The sequence below is a fragment of the Falco punctatus genome (genome assembly GCF_963210335.1).
Source record: "Falco punctatus genome assembly, chromosome: 5".
Lineage (NCBI taxonomy): Eukaryota > Metazoa > Chordata > Aves > Falconiformes > Falconidae > Falco > Falco punctatus.
In genome coordinates this window covers 79,230,336-79,253,220 of record NC_137584.1, presented here as the reverse complement: position 1 = coordinate 79,253,220, position 22,885 = coordinate 79,230,336, and the positions used below count along the sequence as shown (strand labels likewise).

The window sequence follows — 22,885 nt, the reverse complement described above, 5'->3', positions numbered from 1 at the left end:
ATGGCAGGGAAGGACGCTGGGCGGCCTGGCGCGGAGGGATCCGTCCGTGCCTCCGCCCGTGCCTCCGCCCTGCCTCTCCTCAAGGACGGTAGCCAGCGAGTGCTGGCCCTGGAGCCGGGGAGTCGCATCGCTGTTCCACCGAGCGGCCCCTGCTCTTTCCGAGAGGCTAGGGGTGAGGGAGGTGGGACTGTTTTCTCCGGCGGAAGTACACAGGGTGCGTGAGGATCAGAAACTGAGTAGCAGGCGCTGCCATCTTGCCCGGGGGGGGGGCGTTACCATGTGGCGAGGCCGTGGCTCCCACCGCAGCTGCTTCCCGCCTCCCCTGGGATCTCCCGGAGCCTCGCGGGAGCCGGTGAGGGAGCCCGGAACGGGGGCGAGGCGGGCGGGACGGGCGTGGGGCTGTGCTGCCGGCCCTGGCCTCCCCTCGGCCCGCTGGCACTGGCCTCAGCAAACTGGGTCCCTGCGGCCTGAGGGGGCCCGGCCTCTCCCTCTCACCGGCGTGGCCGCCATCGCAGCCTCCCAGGTGGAGGGGTCAGGCCCGTGCCCGTGGGCTCTCCCTGTGCGTGCACGTTATCTGTTAGCTTAGCATTTGCACAAGGTTCTGTTCATAGAGCTGCCCTGTTTGCCCTAGAGGCTGATTCTCTCCTCGTGCTTTGGCCTGGCGCCTGAGGGAATTGGAGGAGACCAAGCCCCCGGTAAAGGCAGCCGGTTGTGGTTGCAAAGGGTAACATCTGTGTGTGCTGGGGGGATGGTGAACACATGGGCCTACAGGCATGACCTGTATAAGGCTTTCCTCAGAAAGTGGTTTTTGAGAGGACTGAGGCATGTGTGAGGATCTTTACTGTCACAGAAATGACTGAAATCTGTCTTCTCAAAGCTGCCACAAACATGCGTGTTTGGGCAGAGTCTGTGAAAGGGAGAAATAGTGTGAAATAGGGACAATGGACATCGATTGTGATTGTATATGTCTGCTCAAGGAATGTGGGTGTGGTGACTGGTCACGGGTGTGGTGTCTGGTCACATAGTCACACAGCTTTGAGGAGACACCTACCCTTCTTCCTCTAACAAAGGGGCTATTTATAAAAAGGATGAGAGACATTTCAATGTTATCTAGAGGGAGGGAGTTCTAAGTCTTCTTGCTGGAGAAGATCAGATGGTCACAAGGACATGAATCACCTACAAACCTGCAAGACCACCACATTCCAGGCAAAGGACTGATAAGCTAATTACCATACAAAGCGAGAGTAAGCGGGTTTAGGTAACGAATATGTATATGTATTAATTGAATATTCATTTGTTTTATTGTATAAATGTGAGATGGTTCGTCACTTCGGGCATGCACGCTTGTGGTGGAGCGATCTCCCGTGCATCTGCGCGCAATAAACATACCTACTTTATAACTTTCGAGTTATAGAGTCTATATTCCGTACGTCATTTTGGCGAGCCAGGCAGGAGGATTTCTGCTCGGCTGAGGGACCAGCTGCGGAGCGGACGCTCCTAGGCGCGCCCTGGGAGATTTCCTCGGAGGAGCCTCCTCTTCTCAGCTGTTCACCCGGGAGCAGAAGAAAAACCCCTGGATCCACGGATAAAACGGTATGTTTAGAAATGGGGCGGCTGGTGAGACGCACGGAGACGTCCGGCGTGCAGCGTAGTCCCCAGGAAGAAAGGTACCTTTTTTTACTGAACAGGACTCATGAAGCAAGAGAAACTGTCTTTAAAAAAATTACTGAGACGAAGCTGTACTGCTGACAGCAAAGTAGGATGCAGATATATCTAGCAAGACATTTTAGGCAGGGTTATTCTCAGGGTTTGATCGTAGAACAGGTGTCCTAATACAGAACAGCCAGCCTGCTCACAGGCTTTAGCATTTGTTAGATTTAGCTACTGTTAGATTAATTTCAGATCTTGTTTTATCCTCTCAGCATTTGGAAATCCTTTACTATATTTCTGTGCTAACATGTGATTAAACTTTTAAGACCTGCAAAACAGCTGGTGTCTCATGTAAGTAGGGTCTGCCTTTCCCAACCACAGAGACTTGGCATCTCCTAGCAGGAGTCCAAACAAAACAAAGGGAAAAAAAAAGATTAATATTCAGTGGCAACTTGAGTTATGACAACTGGGGGGGGAAGAATATGCAGCTAGAGACTACCACTTATTGTTTCTTTAAGGCGGATTGCTACAGCAGACACATTTTCTGTGTTTGCTCTATTTTGTCTCTTCTCTTATCCACGGTGATGAGAGCAAACATCTCTTTTGTGCTCCCAGAAAGGCTCAGTCTTTCTTTGTAAGATGGATGGAGTCTTAATACTAGTTACAGAAAACAGATGGAAAGGAAGCTAGTGCGGTGGGTTTGTTTGTTTCGTAAGCTTAGAAACTATTAATATGTGTATTTTCTTTCATCTTAAGCTTGTCCAGGGATTTACAACATCCCTATCTCAGAAGAACAGAACTGCTTTGAGCGGAAGGAAATCTGCAAAAGATGGCCTGAAGCAGAAGCTCGTGACACCTTTGCAGGTAGGTAGGATATATTGCTTGTAGGAAGGTGTGTTGACTTGTCTTAATACCAAATTTGTAGCACCTCAGGTATCTGGATGTTCTTAAGTCTTCACTGTTTGCCTTTTTATTTTATATGAGAAATTGGTTCAGTGCTAATCGGAGCATGCTTGCTGTTATTTATCTGTGTAGGTAATACAGTGCACAGTGTCCTTTAATCACTCATTGCAGGATGAAGAATAAACTGTGAGAATCCTTTCCCTGCTCCTCAGAGACCATGAGGTCGGGTAGGCTTTACAGCATTCCCTGGAGCTTAGTAGACCTGGGCCGACTGGAAAAGGGGGAGATCATGTTCAGAGCAGGGGACTTGTCACAGGGAATAACAGCCTCCATGGCAGGCACGACACTGCAGAAGCCACGGGACACGCAGACAAAAAAAATCTTCATTTCCCAATGGAGAGGGGCAGGATACCTGCTTTCCAAACCATGTTGCAGTGTCCCAATTGTAAGCCTCTATTTTACTCTATGTCTTTTGTCTCCTCTGTATAGAGAAGGCAGGAAATCATGTTAGAGGAAGTGCCCAGTACCCTGCCATAATGCTAAGGCTAGTATTTATTTCTGGTTTTGGAAACTGTCTTACAAGGGCTGAAAAAAATACAGTAGAGGATTCGGATGTTGCGACCTATTGCACTGTGAATCTTTTAGATTTCCTTGTGTCTGGTGAAAGAACAGAATCTCACAAAATCATGCAGGAGGGAAGGAAATCCTTTGATGCCATGTGCGTTACATTGCCTTTTTTTCCTTGCTTTGGTTTGGACTGGATTACATGGCAGAAGTGAGGATTTTCTTTTTATGGAAGCAGGTGGAGTGAAGGACATGAGCTTGCAAGTTTGAGGAAGGAAATTTTCAAAACTTCACTGGGCAAGGCCCTGAGCAATCTTGTTTATGAGGTTAGCTGTTCTTCAAGCAGGTGGGACCGGATGACCTCCAGAGGCCTTTCCAATGTGTGCTTTCCTGTGGTTTCTGACTCTTTCAGTCAGAAAAGACAGGAAAGCATTTCTGTGAGGAGGCAGGAATACCGAGACAAATGTGTCTATCGGTGCATAAGGGCATGGAATATGAAATGAAACGAAGATGTAGATTAAAGACTTCACCTTGAACCAATGGTAAGAGATTTGAATCTGCAGTCTGGAGAGATCAGTTGGGAGTCAGATAGCTTTTAAGAGTTTATGCTGTCCAACCCAGCACTTCAGTGACACTATCTTGTACAAAAAAATGTTGTTCTCTTGTAAGAATACCTAATTTGGAGAGTTGTAGATTCTTTTAAATAGATGTTGCCAAAAATAATTGAAGAACATATTTTTTCATAGCTGAAAGACCTGTCTGAAGAGTGTGGAGGTCAGTGTCTCTGCAGAATTAAGCTTTTCTTTTAGTCCACTCTTTACCTAAGTAATTTTGTGAATGTCATATTCTGAAAGCAGTGTGTCTCCAGTGAATCTGAAATGAACAGAGGTTTAAATGGAAGATCCTGTAAAGGGCATTTTGCCTCTGTGGTTCTACTGTCTCTTATAAATAGATCCAAATACACTGATGCATGTACAATAATGGAGATAGAATTTCCTGGCTGAAGCTCAGAGTTGGTATGTCAGCACAAGCTTCATCTCTTAAAACTAACTTTAAAAAACACTAGAATGCAACTTTCCTATGGTGGAATATAGCAGTTATTTGAAACTGACTTCTGTGTAATTGAAAAAGGCACAAAGGGAAGAAGTAAAAGTCAGGAGGTGGAATCTGATAACTCTGAAATGTTTTCAAAGCTGACAAGCATTCTGGAACAATTTGTGAAACGCTTTGTTCTCTGAAACAAAACGTGCTGTCCATTGCTGATAGAGATGAGGACAGACAGTTGCTGTCAGAGGGATAATCTGACTATAAACGTGATACTTCATCTCTCTTGCTGTGATAGGAAAATGCTGCTGGTATCAGCACTTCAAATTCCTTTAGAGATTTGTTTTGTTGTTTGGTGGGAATTGTAAGAACGCTAGGTTTTTGCTGTTTATACAATAGTTCTATAAGTTTATGAATTTTTTAATGTTTCTCCCAGACTAGGCTGATATGTAGTGTGAATAACTCAGAAACTCCCTGGCTACCAAGATTTACGTGTCCAAGACTTGTGAGAGAACATGATCAGCAAAGCCCTTGGCAGGTGACTGACTCTTAACATTCCTTCAGCTGTAGATTCTACTGTGAAGAACCAAGGTTCAGGACACATGAAACCAGTACATGTAAGTGGGATCCCAGAGTATTTGAGTGTAATTGAACTCCTGTCTTGGAACTGCCCACCTAATAACACTGAAGTGATCTGGTTGGTCTGTGTGCCAGGACTGCCATCCCTGGCATGTGCCTGCATTCAGTTGTGAGTCCTCTTTGGCAGGAGCTTTGTGCTTTAGTCTGTCCCTCCTAGGCATGCTCAGAAATAGGTATTATAGGAAGATGTGTGTGCTCTGTCCTTCCTGTCAGCTTCTTGTAGGCTGAGTCTGTCTAGTGTTCAAGTATTGTATGAATCTTCCAGAGGAATCCCAAAAGTTAGTGCTGGTTAGCAGTGTTAGCACATTCAGAAATTATATTGCAGCCTGTTTTACGTATGCACGAGTAGGCTGCTGACTCAGTAAGCAGCAGCCTGATAGTACAATAGGTGCTTAAACTGTGAGTGAGTGGAATTGGACCTATATCTATATCTTTGTTCAGAGTGTCTAAATCATTAAAATCATGGCTTTAAATTGGGATATCCCCATCTCCATTGTTTCATCTGTGTGAAATGTTGTCCATCTCCTATCCTGAAGTATTCTTGACAACTGCTACAAGGATGCTTTGTTGCACTTCGTGCACAGAAATAACGAAGCATCATGATGTGAAGATGCTAGGTGAACTTCTTACTGTTCTATCCCAGGTTGTAGCTTGATTGTGGAACCTAGATGAGAACCTGATCTTTGTAAAGCAGGTTGGCTTTTTATGCAGACCTATATCTTTTTTTTTTCTGTTTATCCAGAGGTTCTCAGCACCAGCAAAGAGTGGCGCAGAAAATACTTTAGAATGCAGTAGACGTTTTGGGAAGGAAAATAATACCAAAGATTTGCTACCACAGAGAGACTTCTGTCGTGCAAAGGTATGTGTGTAGGAATGAAATGGAATGGAAGGAATGAAGGGAGGAATGAAAACTGGTTATTTTCTAAGTCCTGTAAAATCTGGGATATATTTGTCATTGGGAAGGGGAACAAAGAACTCTGGAAATAGCAATCCAGTTTTTGGGGGGTTTTATCAAGCCTTGCATCCTTTTGAGACAGCTTTATTGAGTTCACTTCGGTATGTGGAAAAGTTTCCCATAAAACCTTAAAACAAGCTTGTGACTAGTTAGAATCATGGACTCATGGAACAGCCCAGGCTGGAAGAGGCCTCTAAAGATCATCTGATCCAACCTTTCATGGGAAAGGGACACTAGATGAGATTATCTAGTACCCTGTCCAATCACATCTTGAAAATCTCCAGTGATGGGGACTCCACCACATCTCTGGGGAGATTGTTCCAGTGAATGATTGATCCCACTGTAAAAATTTTTTCTTATATTAAAATGAAAACTTTCCCAACGCAATTTATACCCGTTGCCCTTTATCTTCTCCATGTGGCTCCTTGTGAAGAGTGCGCCTCTGTCGTCTTTGTAGTCAGCCTTTCAGTACTGGCGTACTGTGATGAGGTTCCCCCTGAGCCTTCTCTTCTCCAGGGACAAGATACCTAACTCACGCAGTTGAAGGAGACCTAACTCCTTTGGTTCTGTAAGGACTCTTCAGAGGTCTATCATCCAGAAGAGAACTTTTCACCTGTTCACCAGTGTGTGTTCTGAGTATGTTCTGCTAGTGGTTCTTCTCAGCTGGAGAGATGGCCATGTCTCCCTGGTGCTGTTACGGTACTGGTTTTAGAAAGGTTCTGTGATTACGTGAGGTAGATCTATCAGATGTAATGCAACATGCTGGTTGTTTCAAATAGTAGGATGAAAGGGTCTTAAAACATGCCAGAAATTCAGCTTTCTCCTTTCTGATTTGCTTTTGGCTTGTTTTTTTGTGCTGCTTGTCTTTTCCCTGCTTGCTCTGATATATGATGTCCTGCTCATCTCAGGATAAAGCTGCCTGTTGGAGTGTGAAGCTGGTCAGTGGGGTCAAGGCATACATGACTGGGAACTACACTGCTTGTTGGGATTAAAAATTAGTATTAAGTACAGGGCATAGCAGGCTAATTTTTCATTCTGTGCATCAAATGGCATTCCTTGAGTCTTGTACTGCCACTGGCATGGTAGACAGTGTGTGATGTGCAGAAATGCGATGACTGTAGCTCAGTTTTTAAATGGCATGAGAAGGTCACTGCAGGGATGACTTTGAATTAATCTATGGGAACCATGGGAGGTAGGCAGCAGGTCAAACAGATAAAGTGTGAATGTTTCAGCCCTGCCTCTGGCTTAGTAAGTAAAAAGCCAGTAAAAAGTAAGTAAGTAAAACCAGGTCACTTGGGGATTAATTTGTGTTGGTATGAATATTTAGTATGGATATACAAGATAAATTTTGCTGTGGAAATAATTTTTTTTGTGAACTTGTCATGGTTTAACCCAACGGGCAGCTAACCACTACACAGCTCCTCACTCCCCACCCCCTCCAGTGGGACAGGGGAGAGAGCTGGGGGGGAGTCGGGAAGAGGGGAATTAATGGGTTGAGATAAAGCCAGATTAATAGGACAGAAAAGGAAGGGAAAATAATAATTATAAAAGAATTAGAATATATAAAACAAGTGTTGCACAGTGCATTTGCTCGCTACCCACCGACTGATGCCCAGCCAGTTCCCAAGCAGCAGCCCCCAGTCAGCTTTCTTCCCAGTTTATATATTGAATGATGTCATATGGTGTGGAATATCCCTTTGGCCAGTCTGGGTCACCTGTCCTGGCTGTGTCCCCTCCCAGCTTCTTGGGCCCCCCAGCCTGCTCACTGGTGGGGTGGGGTGAGAAGCTGAAAAGTCCTTGACTTGTTGCTAAGCAGTGTTCACACTAAAACATCAGTGTGTTATCAACATCATTCTCATCCTAAATCCAAAGCACAGCACTGTACCTAGCTACTAGGAAGAAAATTAATTCTATCCCAGCCAAAACCAGGGCAACTTGTGGCTTATAAAAGCTTTTGATTGACTCATGAAGAAAAGATCCCTCTGGTTAACCCATGGAGTTGGTGCTGCCTGATCACAGGGGAGATACCCCCATTGCATGTGTGCTTTAATTTCACCTGGAGGGACTCCATCCCCAAGTGGTAGCCAAATGTGGTTTGTATTCCTTGTCCTTCTCGGCCAGAGCACAGGAGTTGCAGTAAGAAGCCACATGTTATAAGACCTGCTTAAAAATGAAATTGACAACAGCAGTGTGTTGCAAGGGCTGTTCTTAAATCATGTTCTAGTGTCCTGATATTCACAATGCAGGGAACAGCTTCTGCCTATCCTGATCTTCAGAAAGAGTAAAGTGAAGATGATGCTAGAGAACTTGGCTGATGTCACAACAGTAACAGAGATTTAAAATACAAATTTGTGAGCAGAGGCAGCGGTGAGGGAGTTTACTACTTTGGAGGGTTTTTTTCTGATTAGCTTTCCTCTTATACTTCACTGGTTTCTTCTGTTTTTCCTTTTACACTTTTATGAATTCCTTGGGGTTTTTTATGATTCCTCGATTTATTTGATTGCTATTTGTATAGCATGGCTATATTGAAAATGAAGGTGTGGAGAGGTTCCTTGGCTATCTTCGTTGGGCACACGTGAGCAACAGTAGGAAGGACCAAGTGGTGGTGCAGTCGCAGTGAGGAGCCGCCAAGGAGATATATGGTCTGGTCCCACTGAACGTATACATTCCAGTTCTTCCAGTGCTCTTCTGTTGCTATGTTTAACCTAACTGTTAAGAACAGGTCTCACAAGCATATGCCTGCCTGTGCTATTCTTCCAGCTGGGTTGTGGTATAATAATGCCATTAATCACAACACAAGTCATTATGTTGAATTTGAAAGTAATTCTAACCCTTATTGTAAGTCCTGCTTTTACTTCATGTATGTTTTGGATGTTTTGTTAGGGAGCACCTGATGAAGACATTATTGCTTCTGTTCAGTGCATCTTGGACAGAGAAAGTTATTTTGTAAGGGTAAGAAGTAGTTTCTCTTTCCTCATTTGCTGTGTGCTTTCCTGCATGTCAATGTTTTTTTCCTCTCCCTCAGTGATTCATGAGAAAATGTTAATTGTATCAGTGAAAAACTAAATCTGTAAATACAAGTTACTGGCCTCAGTCTTCTTGGGATAGGGCTGAAATGATAACCCTAAATATGAGCTTAGGAATCATCTGTCTTTGACTTATGTGCCCCTCTGCACCTAACATTTGTTCTGTGGATGATGGTGGGCCTGCAAATGGAGGGCAGGAGTGCTGATCTGATCTAGCAGATTGCCAGTGCTGCAGGGACAATGTCCTTCTCCTGCTGCCTGTCTTGCAGTCCGGGGCTTATCAGAGCCCTGCTCTGAAGTGATTTCAGTCCACTAACCTGGTGGGGGAAAGTGAATGATTTTCTGCCAGTCTTGCACTACAGCTTAAAAAATTAAAGTCTGAATGCCAGAGCTTGAGCCAGGGGGAGCCTGGAAACAAGTGTTAGGAAGTGGAGAGAGGGAAGAGAAGAAAGAAGGGCTGGAAAACAGTCTTTGCAGCAGTGACCAGTCAGATCACATCACCCAAGCTGCATGGCTTCACCTATGGAATCTTTAATGTGGTTGGCCAACAGGTTGTATGGTTTTTATTTTCAATTTCTGTCTTAGGAGGTGGACACATATTTGAGGCACAGTGATTTCTTAAATCTGAGAAAGAAGGAGATCCTGTACAAGAAATGGCTTGAGGATGTTTCAGAGCCACTGCTGCAGAAAATTGAACACAAAATGGACAGCCAGTCAAGCAAAGAAATACAGAAAAGGAAAGAAGAACAACTCTCTCTCTATTTAGACTACTGTAAAAAGAAGGTATGGAAGAGAAGTAAATTTCTGTCAAGGAGAGCGTTGCATACAGAGGGTGTAGACAGGATCAAGGTTTTAGCTGTTACTTGCTGTTCCACTGAGTAGCCTGGAGTTAGGTACGCTTTACCTGTAACTTACTCTTTCCAAGGACTTCTGTAACGGTGACACATATCGCTACAGCTGTTTAAGTTCACCATCTGATGGGAACTGCATTGTTCGTGAGCATGTGCTGGGATCTGAATGTGGTGAGATGCCATGATTTAGTGGATTTCCCTCTGTGGGATGGACCACTTAGAGGGAAAACCTTGAGCCCTTTCAGCTGAAACCAAAGGCTGGGTCTGTGAGCAGGGAGTATACCATGCTCTCATGTCTCAGGAGTTCAGCTAGAGCAGTACTGCAATATGTTGGCAGAGCAGGAGTGAAACAATTTCGTGGCCTTGGATGCTACTGGTCAAGCTTTATAAAAGAAAAAAGGTGGGAACAGGGAGACACAGACAATTTTCTTAAGTCTGCGTGCATGTTAATAGACCCAGCTCATGGATTTTGTAGTTCCACGTGTTTCAGTACTCACAAAAACTGCAGTCACTGTAGGAAATACTTGTTGGTTTTCTTGATTTTGCTCTGCTGTTGAGTGTCAGATCCCATGACTCAACTTTCTGCAACTTAGGAATGGATATATAGAGCAGTTACATAATCTGCCACAAACAGAATAGTATTTTACACAGAGCAGGCTTTTGTTGTCAGTGGAAACCACTGCATGTTGGAGTTATGAGACTGTAAGCAAGCTTCCCATCCAGAAATGAAAAAGCCATTGGAGGTGTGTTATTTTAATGAGAGCAAATTATCTCTTTTTCAGAGAGATGTGAAAGACCCATGCATTTAAACTGCATGTAATAACAAAGAGCTGAACCAGCCGTACTGCTGAAGTCCTGGGATGTAGGATATGCTGGGTGTACTGTACATATCTGGGTCTGCATCAGTCCACCTTGCAAGCTTCTGTGTCAGGTCAGGACTTTGCTGGGTGTCCTCCGAAAGCAGTGGCTGGTGTACTGGGTGGGATGTGTCCTTCTCCCTGAACAAGCCCAGCACCAGTGATCAGCCTCCACCTTTTCTCCTTGCTCTGTGGTGTCGGTTCTATCATCAGCATGACTGAAAAGCAGGCTGAAGCCTTTCAGAGTAACAGGACAATTAATGTGCAGGACAGTTAATTTGCATAAGTTTGCATTAATTGTGGCAGCATATGATAAATTTTGCAGAACTTAAGACAATTCTGTGGATTGGTTAATACACTGATTTCTGGCTGTGCATTTTTTCCCCACTCCCTTTTTGTCCATTTTCTCTTGCTCTCTTCCCTGCTATTTGGCTTCTCCTTGTCCTGTTCCCTGGATCTTCTCACCTTCCTGTGCCTCTGTCACCAGTCTGTTCCCTCTTTCTGTATCTATTCTGCTTTCCTCTCTGTCTCCCTCCACTCAACTCTTTTACTCCATCCCCAAGTCTCACTACTTTGCCCCTTCTGTCAAGACTTCTGTCCAGTGCTGTGTCTCTCTCTCCTTGTTGCTTCTGATGATTCCTCCAAATTCTCCACTGTCTTCTGCTTTTCAAAACTGCTTTCTTCCCCTTTCCTCCATTCTCCTCCTCCCCTCTAACACTCCTCACTGTCCTTCCAGGCTCCTCCATCGCAGTCTTTCTGTCAGCTTACTTTTCTGCCTCTTTTTCCATGCCATCTGCGCCTTCCTCCTTTACCTCCCTTCCTTGACTCTCCTTTGTTCCACTGACCTGCTTGTATGTGGGGGTCTTGCCTTAAATCTGCCTCCTTTTCACCCCCTTTCTCACCTCCTCCTTACCTCCAGCCTCAGGGGTGTGGATTGCAGGTGCATGATAAGCTGGTTGGTCGCTGTGTGAAGATAGCAGCAGTGCTGCTTTTCTTCTGGCACCAGCAGATGTGCACACCGAAGCCTGCAGGGAGGAAGAAGTTTCCCTGGCATGGGTTGCTGCTGTGTTAGCCACAACTTAGCTTCTGGTAGTCCAGGGTACTGTGGGCATTGTATGCTGAAATGCTGCAGAGTAAGAGACCCTTTTGACTCACTTTTAAGAGCAGGCTGTTACTCAGCTTTCTGCCAAGGGGTGTGTGCGTGATAATGCATCGACTGCAGGAAGGGATCAAACATGGGGTGCACTGCAGAGCACCTAGCACAGCTGACTGAGGTCTCAGCACATGTTGTGACGGGTTGGTATGTAGTAATAAACCAAGTGGTGGCACTAAAACTCTGCAAATTGAGGCATGTTAGGGCTTAAAGCTTTCCAGGGAAAGAAACAGGAGACAGGGGGTGCGGCTGCTGCTTGCTCCCTGGGAAAAACGGCCAGATCCTGGGGAGCAGAGGCCGCTGCAGAGGCAGCAATGTTCATGCTTAGCAGTAGCTGAAACCCCATGGAAGCTGCCCAGGTGTTTGCTGAGTGTCTGGGAACAGCAGAGGCCCTTGGGGCCCAACTCACTTGCCCACCTTCAACATAGTCACATCTTAAACATACTGCAGATCTCACTTTGTTTGGTTTGGACTCTTGCAGTGCTCCTGAACTGTTCAGGTCAAAGTATGGCTTTTCTAAATCTTAACTTGAAATCACGTCCACAGATTGCCAAAAAGAACTGTGTACGGCTGAGATCTAGAAGGCCATGGGCTGAATGCTTCCTTCCTTCCTGGGACCCCCCCGAAGAATCATCTGCACAAGGAAGCTGAAAAAACTATCTCCAAGGTTTTGGAAGAATGACTGAAAATATTAGGGAGAAGTATTTTACATGCTTGCCCCATTCTTACTATTCTTAGGGCATTGTTTGTGGCCTCTGTTCTTTTATCTTTCCTTCTGGTTTTGTTTTCTCCTCTGTACAGCTCTTATTTGATGCAATTTAGATGAGTCCTGGCTTATTGGCTGTAAACAGTTTGGAGACAAGTGGTTGTAATTGACCTTTCTCAGCATCAGGTTTGATCAGTGTGTTGACCTTGGTCTCTGTTCAGCTTCTTGGTAGCCTGTTTGATCAGGTGACCTTTGGTCTTGGCCTCAATAGTGAACGCCAAGTGGGGGTACTTGGTGTTCCCTGGCTAACTCTGGTCATAGGGAACTTGAACTGCAGGATTTGTTGCCCGCGGAGTTCTTGATGAGACGGAGCTGTGGTCTGGACCATCAGGTATGGTTCAGCTCTTTACTCCTCTATACAGATAGAAAAGCAGGCTAACCACGGGGCTTGGAGCTCGCATCTCGCAGGCCAGTGACCTGCCCAGGGCTATGGCCGGTGAGGGCTCTGTCACTTCATTTTTTTCTTTTCTTCTCAATACCTGTTTCCTTCTCTGTCAAAACATTTTCCCTTGAATGAAATTCCCATTTTCTTGACAGCCCTAGTATTTTAGCTTGTAATTATTTCTGGATGCTTCATGAAATCATTTATTACATATTTATGCCCATGATAAATTAAAATGGGTGGAGGAATTTTCCTGTGACATTTCAGTCACCTTCTTTCTGAGGTGCAGCGTGTGAAAATTCAGGCGGCCTTCTCCCCGCCAGCTCTGGTGCTGAGTTCGTAGCATGCCTGGCTGTGTAGTACCTAGGCTGGCTGCTCTCTCACTGGTTTATCACTAATAGCTTTTGAGACCTGACCCAGTACCGGCTTCTCCCACAGGGCTACGTGGCTTTGGAAACTTATGACCCATCAGAGTATGACCCGTTCTTCCTGAAGACCCATACGGACTGCTGGAAGGTGGGATGGCCGTTACCCCGTGAGGTTTAGAGGCACCCTTTGACCAGCAGGAAGGGCAGGGTTAGGAGGCAGAGCATGTTACTGACATGCTGCTATGGGGCTGGCGTACAGCAACACATGATGGTCTCATTAATAAATACAGGTCCCACCTCCTACTGCGTTTAAGCTCAAGAGTGTTTGAAAAGGGTTTTCACTGGGAACATGGTTTGGATCCATACTAAGCCCAGATCTGGAGGCACAGTAGGCAATGGCAGGGGGATGTTTGTTTTCCTTATCTCAAATTCATTGTGGCAACCTGGGAAGTGTCATGTCTAATGAGGGTTGGTGAGCTCCCAGGCAAGCTGGGTGTGTGCTTTGTAGAAGGAAATAATCTGACAGTTCAGGTGATCTTTACAGAAGCTCACTGTGGTAACAAAATAGAAGAGTTAGGTTGGACTGACACAAATCCATGAAGTAAAAGTCTCTAAATCCCTTCTGGGTGCTGTGATCCCTTAGCAGCTGTGGGGACTGAGCTGATACTTCATTGCAGTCATGTGCCACGCAGGGTTCATCAGTATCAGCTGCCCTCCAGGAGCTCAGCTCTCATATCTCTGGTCTAACTTTGTGGCAGAGTTGTTGAATGCGTTATGGCCTGCCTGAGGAGCTGAGATGCTCAGCACTTCTCAGGCCACTCAAGTCTGTGTCTCATGGTTTTACTCATAAAAAATGAGGCTGATGCTCCTTCCCTGCTAATCAATGGTACTTTGACAGTCATCTCCGACTTTGGTCTTTTGAGGCTCTCTGACAAAGTGCTTGTGTTGGTGCATAAGCATGAAATAACTGTCTCTGTCACAGGTTTCAATACCACCTTTACAGGATCCTCTGTTAAAAGACATTCAAAGAAAATTAATTGAGACGGGCATTATCAAGCAGTGTGAGACAGGTATTTTGAAAAATTGTTATCTCTTGGAAGTGTTTCATATGGGGGCACCACCCTTGCTCGTGACAGTAGATGCTCACATGAAGCCCTTGTTTTTTTTCTTGCCAGGAAGACCATGCTCTACCAGAGAGCTGAACAAACTGAGCAGAGCAGAACTGCCACAGCTTCCCTTGGGCCGGCAAGGCATGGATGCAGCCCAGTGGCTGAAGGTGCCACACGCCTACATCGCGAGCGAGGTCCACCAAAGGAAGAGGCAAGAGCTAATGTGCTGTTTACTGAGAGGCAGCACAACAGCTACAGTGGATGAGGCCTCTCCTTGGCTGCATAGCAGAGTATTTGCTAAAACTTAAGTTTCATGGTGAATTCTGCTTTGTTGTGTATTTCTCCTGAGAAAGGAGTGTTGGTGAAGGGAAAGCCTTCAGGTATGGATTGGACAGCAGGTTGTATTAGAGCAGAGCATTGATGGTCAAGCTGAGCCTTGCAATAAAGTGGCTTTTGGTGGGGTTTCCTGCATTTTCTGCTTGCAGCCTGGCAGGCAGGCCTGCATGTCAAGCTGTGGAAGATCTCCTGGATGCTTTATTGGAAGATCTGAAAGGGTTTAGTGTTCATACTTGCTTTGGATTTTGGGGGTTGTTTTGCTATCAGTTTCTAGATTTTTGGGAGCAGAGCGAGGTCCCCTACTTGTATCACAGGCTGGTTGAGGTTGAAAGGGACCTCTGGAGGTCATCTTGTCCGACCCCCCAACTAAAGCAGGGCCACCTACAGCCAGTCGCCCAGGACCATACCCAGACAGCTTTTGAATATCTCCCAAGGATGGAGACTCCACAGCCTCCCCGGGCAGCCTGTGGCAGTGCTTGGTCACCCTCACAGCAGCGGAGTGTTTCCTGGTGTTCAGATGGTACTTCCTGTGGTTCAGTGTGTGCCCATGGCCTCGGTTCTGTCACTGGACACCACTGAAAAGAGCCTGGCTCTGTCCTCTGTGTACCCTCCCTTCAGGGGTTTGTACACAGTGATGAGATTCCCCCCGAGCCTTCTCCAGGCTGAACTGTCCCAGCTCTCTAGGCCTTGTCTCATATTTGCTCTTTGACTACTGAGATAAGGTTACCTGTCCTGGCTTAAGCCACCAGGCTGGTCCTGTACAGGAGCAGCCTGTGCTGAGGGAGCTGCGCACAACTCCAGTACATTGCATCCTGTAGCTGAGCTTCATAACAGGCTTTTTTTTTTTTTTTTTGGTGTACGGGCTCGTTGGACTCAGAATACAGTAGAGGTCACTAATGGTGGTGCAGCGGTGCAGCTGCCTAAGCTGAAAACACTAGAGCCCCAGCTAGCCCTGACAGAGAAGCATTTGGGATCAGTGAAGAGTGATTTTTATTTGTTGGGTTTTTGTAATTATGTTGGGTTTTTTAAAGTCCCAGTGCTTGGACTCACCCCTTTTGAAAGCTCTCTGGTTCTGCCATTGCAGAGCACAACAGTTAAGGGAACTGCTGCTCCCCAGTGCCAACAGTGTTAAAGCTGAACTGGGCGCCTGATGTCCTTCCCGAGCCAAGCCCGCTCTCTCCCCACCAGCCCCTGGCCGTGGCCCAGGGCTTTACCCCAGCATGTTTACAGCAGTTATGGGATAATGACGCGTTCCAGGAGGAAAACTAGTCACAAACATTTCCTGGAGTGACTCGGTGTGGGAACAAGCCAGTGCAGGAAGCCGCGCTGGGCTACAGCAGCCTTTGTGTTGCACAGACTGGCAATTGCTTTTACTTCTTTTTTAAGGCAGAAAGTCATCAGCCACCACAAAGATGGCAAGAACCGATGATGGCACCTGTCCTCCAGCTGACTGCAGTGGCAAGCGCAGCCATCGGAAGGTACCAGCTGCAGAATATGTCACATCTTCTGCCACAGCAAGCGATAGCAGGCTGAGTCTTGGGGCAAACTCAATAAACTCACTGTCTGAAACTCACAGCTCTGAAGTGCTGTTACCCAGCAGCCAAAGAAGTGTTTGAGGTGCTGCTGCTGTTATTTCTAGCTCCAGTTCATGCTCAACAGGCCAAAACCTGCTGTTCTAGGACAGGGGTCCTCAAACATTTTAAACAGGGGGCCGGCGCGCGGATGAAGTGGCAGGCAGCCATCTGCAGCTGCTTGGTTCCCCCCCAAGTACCAGGGGCCGGATTGAGGACCCTGGGGGCTGTATCCGTCCCGTGGGCCGTAGTTTGAGGACCCCTGTTCTAGGAGGTTTGACTTAGGCTCAGCTCTGTGAATGTTCTGTGGGTTATAGGGTGACAGTCTTTGTATTAAAGGAGATGAACTGGTGAGAGAAGTTAGAATGAAGTCTGGTATAGGCTTCTCTTCGCTGCGGTGCAGAATCTGTGTGCGACCCCCAGGTCTGGCAACAGCTACAGCTCTGGGTACTGCAGGAAGGGTGAAGGTCAGCAGTGGGCAGAGGGAGCAGCAAAGCTTGCTAAATTGTAGCTGTAATTGTTGCAATTTTGCATGAAGCTGAAAGAGGCCACCTTGAGATTTAGGAACAAACCCCCTCCTTGAGAAGGAGGTGTTCCTGGCCGTGTGCCTGGCCAGCAGACGGGTACGGGAGAGTGGCTTAGAAGGCACTGATAGGGAAATGATGGTTGGTTTTGTGCAAATCTTTATCAGAACTCCCACAGTGAATGTCTTGCAAACTATTATTTGCAAAATAATGTTAGGCTACTACCAAGGTTTCAAAGGACTTTCTCCTGGAGGCAGCGTACAAGCAGTAAATCAAACTTTACCATATGTATTGAGTGTTCTGAGGAGGCAGGAAATAATGAGGGGGGAGGAGTGGGAAGTGTGCTTGTACAAAATGCCTGGCATTTTCCGGAAGGTCAGTGCTAAGCAACAAATGCTGTCAGCACCCTCTAAATCCATTTCTCTCTTGTTCCAGTCCGGTCCCTGTCTCCCTGCTAGTGTGACTGCACAGCAGCTCTCGTGTCAAAGCCTGGAAACAGAATTTTCCCTCTGCTTGTACAAGAAGCTCCAGACTCCCACTGCACAGACACCATCTCTCAAGAGTTGCCAAGATTTAGTTTTATTTAGGATTAGAAATATTGAACCACAGAAAACTGTTAAAAGTAACAGAGGTTGACTCAGCCCTGTAACAGGAGGGTACACAGATGGCAATCAGGTGTGAAACTGTCAGACATCAGGATGTATTGGTGCACCCATGGAAAACAAGAGCAGGGGCTGCTCAGAATTGCATGCTGTGCTTTTTCAACAAAGCAGTTTAAGGAGGCAGTAAAACGGTTACAATGTATCAAACTCTTTATAAACAAACTTTTTTTTTTTAAAACCATCTCTGATTTTGGTACCAAGAGACAGTTTTTGGTGTTCTATCAATCTTGTTCTACAGATTCATGTTGGGGTGACAGTTTCCCCCGAGCAAACCTTTTAAACTTGTAATAAACTCTTCCTGATTTTAATCCTGTAAGTTTTCCTCATTATTTCACATTCCCCTGTACAATAAAATATACTTTTTAAAAATCACTATGCATCAATAAACATCTGTAGACAAATTACATTAATAAACTTATATTTTACTCTCTATATACATGTTGGCAATGTCAAAAGCTTCAAGATTCACATCGAGGTCTGCAAGACCAAGGAAATGTACACAAATAACTTAGGTTTAGGAAAAAAAACAAAAGCTGAAGAATATTTTTCCACATTATTGTGGGTCACAGTATTTAAAATATTTTTTCTAGTTATTTTTCACAACCACATTGTCTCAGCAGAGAATGATGAATCAAACTGAAGCAGAAAGAAAAATCAAGTAGCAGTTACTGATTTCAGTGCAGAACTAAGTCAAGTAAAGAACTACACTTGATTCTTACAGAATATACAATATATCGGAGACTTCTCCAGTGCTAAGGCTTCTCCAGCATTTACTCTTAAAACTATCATCCTGAGATGGGAAGATTCCAGTGGATATCACCTTTCAGATTTCAAATGGAATGATTCTAGTTCTGAGCTTAAACCATTCCTCAGTCTATAAGTCAGACTAAGTGGTAAAATATACATACATCTTGATGCCACACTTCTACTTAGTATTTTTTATGGCCCTGAAAATGGAAACATTGGCATCCAAAACCAAGATATTCCAACATAATAAAAAGGCACTGAACTATAGTACTGTATATACAGTAACATTTGTGTTTGCATAGATCAACAACAACTTTGAGCACTGCAACGAACTAAATGCAACCAGTAACTAAGAGGAAATACGGAAGCAGCAGGAACTCTTGCTTAGTTAACCAGCATGGGGCAAGGAATCTTTTAAAAAAAAATGTTCAGGCTGTCAGCTTCAGTTGTCCTTCATAAATTAAAAAAAAATGTTCTTAGAGGAGTGTTTTCTGATCAAAGAGCTGCAGGTCAAAACGAACCCAGACTTCACCTGTTGGAACTTCATGCAGCAGTAAATGTTTGGTCATGGGGCCTTTGCTTTCTTGTTCTGTTCTGATTTTTGCTACTGGAACTTCAGTGCGACCCAAAAAATCTGTTGGGTAAGCAAGTAAGAAATTTCATTAAGCAAAGATGTTAAGCTTAGAAAATCTGAAGGTGTTGGATTAAGCAGCAACGCTGCATGGTACGTATTCAGTTCCAGAGCACTGCTCCCAAGCTTCATGTTTGAAAAGCCCACAGCCCTGTGTACATTTTGTAAAGCGGTGACAAAAAAGAGCCTTTCTAGAAGACAAAAATGCTATGGAATTAGGATGGAAAACATGCCTTTATGTCACAACTTGATCTAAGGGCTTTAAGAATACAGTTCCCTTTCAGAAACACAATTTCAAATGTTCACCTGTCTTTGAGCTGGAAGGTCAGAATTAAGTGATGGAACCTGTTTACAAGTCACCTGTGCTGCTACAAAGAGAAAAATAAATCAACTGTTTTGGCTCAGCCAACTTTCAATGAGGCTCATATATCATCCTTTTCACCAGAACAATGGCCTTGAACAACTGCTGCCACTAGCAGGTTTACAGTCCCATTCAGGAATGACATACCCTCTTTGTGGCCATTTCATATGTAACACCTTTGTGTCTGTGTGTGCATTAAAAGGTTTACCATGAACTGAAAAACAACAGACTCAGCTGTCCGACTGGGAAGAGCCCAGCAAAGTCACGTTCCCTCACAGGAGAAAAGACTGAGCTACTGTTACACACAGGGCCACTCGGGTCAAGGCACTACCTTCCAAATCTGCAATAATCAACTGTGTGTCAGAGCCCTGATAAAGCACTTACCCTTTTAAAGAGTACTAGAAGCGACTGACTGTGGAAAAAGAAACCTTATCAAGCTGTTGCTGTGCAAATATAACCTAGCACCTTATTTTCGCGCAGCTACACTGGGAGAGAAAAACTGGCTTTTCAACTTCTCCGTCTTGCCAGTCTGACAAAAAAAATAATTCTGTATCTGACAGAAAAGCCAGAGTGGGACCAAACCCGACTGCCCAGAGCTCCTGGCTTGGGAAGGCTATTACCGAACCTCTTGAGTAAGGAGGCATTGTTTTTAAACAACGCTTTTCAGGAAGCAATCATAGCTACAGGTGCTTGGAATCCTGGTGAGGAGCTGTGCACCCCAAGTCACAGAAAAGCGTTCTTTTCCTAAAATAAATGTTCACACTTACCATCGGGTGAGAACTGATCCCTGTCAAACATGGTGATACACAGGACATCCTGATACAGATCCTTAATGAAGAACTGGCAGTTGAAGTTCCACTTGGGGTTCAGGGTATCCTGCAGGGTCCTTGTAGTGTAGCTCTGGGAGCCCATGCTGATTTCACAGTAGGGGTTGCTCTTCCCTAAACACAGAACACGCAGTGAGACACCTCTGCCGTGCAGACACCTCCCCCTCGGGACACACATCGATGCTGCCGTCCAGCAGATGTGGGTCAGGTAACCCCTATATCCTCGAGCAGCACAGAGCTGGTTCTTCACTTGGTCCTCTGAAGCTAAATAATGGCTAATTCGTTCAGAAGCTGCAGCTGAAAGCACAAAGTTTCCCAAACCACCGAACTCCTCCCAGCAAGCCTCTCCATTTCCTTCACTTACCATTGGGCTTACAGGCCTTGAGTTCTGTCGCTTCAATCACGTGCACCATCAGGCGTCCTATTCCTGAGGTTTTCTGTGAGCGAGCTGGGAACAAAGAAGTCAGAAATAAATGGATCGATCGCAACCATAACAATTGGCAATGGATCTGAAGAGGGAGACCCTACACAGACACCATGGCATCCTCCAGAAGAGGCCCTGCCCACACGTCCACAGGGGTGAGGGGGACACTACAGAACTCGGCGGGTACCTTGATAAGCCTTTTCACGTTTCTTCTTCTCGGTTTCGATGTACTGCTCTGATGCTGCTTTGATTTTCTGGACCCAGGCAGTACTGCAAAGAGCAATCCCTATGGTCAGGGTCACACCACAGGCTGGAAACTCTTCAGTATCAGCGACTCTGCCCCCGTTTCTTTTGCCATTTCTCCCACCACCACCACCCCGGGTTTCAGAGGCATCGCACATCAAGTCAGCTCAAGGACTAAAGTGATGGGGTTTTGGGATTTAATCTTTTGCCACATTTACACATCAACCTAAATAAGTGAAAGCGGTGCTGCTGTTTTTTATTAAAAACTGCTGGGTCACGCTGAAAACTGACCAGGACTGGGGAAGAATCCTATGGGGCGCTGGACTTTGCAGCCCTAAACTGTTCTTCCATACGACTGTTACATCAAGGAGCAGTAGATGTAACTGGATTCCACTGCAAGAGCTGCTGCACAAGCAGAACAAAATCAGAGAAAACTTGCAATTCAAATAAAGAGTCAAATGAGTTTCTTTCCTGACCAAGAGACTAAACCCGTTCTTGAACTCAGAGACCCCCACGTCTGCTCAATGGGAACAGCTGTGAGCAACAGGTTTCAGCTCAGGTCTGCATTTTCTCTACTCACCGCTCATTAATGTTGTCAGTTTTAAGCGTGTAAACTCTGTCAATGTGTGATATGTGGAAAACTGGCTCATCACTGGAAGGATCTGTGGGCAATTTCACTAGGACTTCGTTAAGGAAAACAGGCTGAAAGAAAAGCAAATATCCCTGTGGCAGCATCACCCTGACAATAAGCAGAAACTCTACAAGGATGTTTAAATACAGTTTTACTGTAGGGAAAATGAAAGTTGTAGGACACAAGACTAACAGTCAGATCACCCTGTAAAGGATGTGAGAAAGGACTGGGGGGAAAACTGCTCCGGTGATACACCCCATCCTGTCTTCCTGGATGAAGAGCTTTGTGAAAAGGGCAGGACTGCCTAAGCAGAGCTGCAGTTCAGAGCCTGGAAAGCCTGGGAATCTCTCAGGTTCCCCATTGGAAAGCGGCCCTGATACTTAAACTTATCTCCCAACCCAAAATCCTGAGAACACACACTGTGTGGGCACAGAGACTAAAGTTTTGCACTTTTTACTGTTTTCTAAAGAAGTACAGGTATTTTTCTTGTGGATGCGGGAACCTGTGCAAACTTAAGCCGAGGCTCCTGCTTCTGAACATCCCACCCAGCTGCTCAGGCATGACGCTGTTCCTGCCTTTTCACCCCAAAGTGGACGGAAGTGTGTATTAAACCAAGACCAGAAGCCTGTCTTTTCTGGGGACTAAGCCCATTCGTGCATGTTGGCTGACAGTACGTGCCCGTGTGACAGCTAACAACCAGGGCCAGCCGGCTAATCCCAGCCGGGACAACAGCATTCCTCATCCCGAGCCAGGTCCCACTGTATCAACAAGACCATGAAGCACCGTGAGTCACTCACCATTTTGTACATTTTGAACTGGGAGTTGGATTTGGGGCTGAACAGCTTATCGGAGCCGGAAGATACAAACTGTTTAACCATGTAGGTGAGCAGGAGAAAGTCATTGAAAAGGAAGCCATACAGCTCCTTACTGCTCTTGGCCTTGTACAGCTTGCCGCTGTGCAGGAGTTTCCGTGGGCCCAAGCAATTTGTGAGGGAGTTGAACACGGGTTGCTAGGAGAGACAAAACTCATTAGCAGCAGTAAGTTGATGCGGATGTCAGTTCCCGCTGCTCTTCACAGTGAAGGCTACTCAAGCTGCTCAAAATGCTCTTCTTTTTGGTTTCATGACTTTAGTTACAAATGAAGAGAAGGGAAACTGGTTTACGATCCGCCATGGTACCACCACTACTCCCAGCTTAAAGGAGATTTAAGCTTTACCAACACCACACACGGGGTCTGATGGATGAAGGCATTTACCTCACAGCCACTGTTCTGTTGTCCAGAAGCTGTGTTTAGGAAAAGCCTGCAGAGTCTGCACTCACGTCACCTCTTACGGGTGCAGGACTAGGTGATGCAACCAGGACAGACCCGTTGGGCCTGTCAAGTCCTGGTTCCTTACGCAGCCAGTGGAGACCTGTCACAACACCTCACTTTGAAGGCTGTCCTGAAAGGTACAGGAGCCTGAACCCCACATATCTGTAAGGACCTGGTATTAAGGGCTTCTGTGCCCCTCCTGCATGAAGGAAGACCCTGGGAAACACACACTAAGTGAAATTCCACATAGTAACACCTGACTTAGCCAGGTGGCACCACAAGCAGAACTTCAGAGATAGTTACTTTTGTTTGCTTCATGGTTTAGATGGTATCAGTTTTAAGCTGATAA

The 22,885-nt window shown here is 45.7% G+C and overlaps 2 protein-coding genes across 4 annotated transcripts in view; one reads left to right on the top strand and one right to left on the bottom strand.

Annotated features, from left to right (window-relative positions):
• Positions 1-223: 223 nt before the first annotated feature.
• FAM228B (family with sequence similarity 228 member B) lies at positions 224-17,892 on the top strand. Its single transcript, XM_080389261.1, has 10 exons — positions 224-352; positions 2,407-2,514; positions 4,598-4,699; positions 8,639-8,707; positions 9,367-9,564; positions 13,229-13,306; positions 14,141-14,228; positions 14,334-14,478; positions 15,994-16,081; positions 17,134-17,892. The coding sequence occupies exons 1-10, from the start codon at positions 278-280 to the stop codon at positions 17,332-17,334; spliced, it is 1,152 nt and encodes a 383-aa protein (XP_080245387.1). The 5' UTR covers positions 224-277; the 3' UTR covers positions 17,335-17,892.
• Positions 17,255-22,885, bottom strand: part of ITSN2 (intersectin 2) — an 87,655-nt gene continuing 82,024 nt past the window's right edge. For all 3 annotated transcript variants that reach the window (XM_080389214.1, XM_080389211.1, XM_080389212.1), the window contains 6 exons: positions 22,022-22,234; positions 21,174-21,295; positions 20,538-20,620; positions 20,291-20,374; positions 19,867-20,040; positions 17,255-18,741 (listed from right to left, as the gene is read on the bottom strand). In XM_080389214.1, coding sequence (XP_080245340.1) covers positions 18,584-18,741; positions 19,867-20,040; positions 20,291-20,374; positions 20,538-20,620; positions 21,174-21,295; positions 22,022-22,234 — 834 coding nt within the window. In that variant the 3' untranslated portion in view covers positions 17,255-18,583. The remainder of the gene's footprint in view (positions 18,742-19,866; positions 20,041-20,290; positions 20,375-20,537; positions 20,621-21,173; positions 21,296-22,021; positions 22,235-22,885) is intronic.

Bases quoted from the DNA above. Each gene is read 5' to 3' on its own strand.
- FAM228B (XM_080389261.1), top strand. From the start codon at position 278: ATGTGGCGAGGCCGTGGCTCCCACCGCAGCTGCTTCCCGCCTCCCCTG. The intron at 353-2,406 runs GTGAGGGAGCCC...TTTCATCTTAAG, and splicing joins CCGGAGCCTCGCGGGAGCCG to CTTGTCCAGGGATTTACAAC. The intron at 14,479-15,993 runs GCAAGAGCTAAT...TTTTTAAGGCAG, and splicing joins GAGGTCCACCAAAGGAAGAG to AAAGTCATCAGCCACCACAA.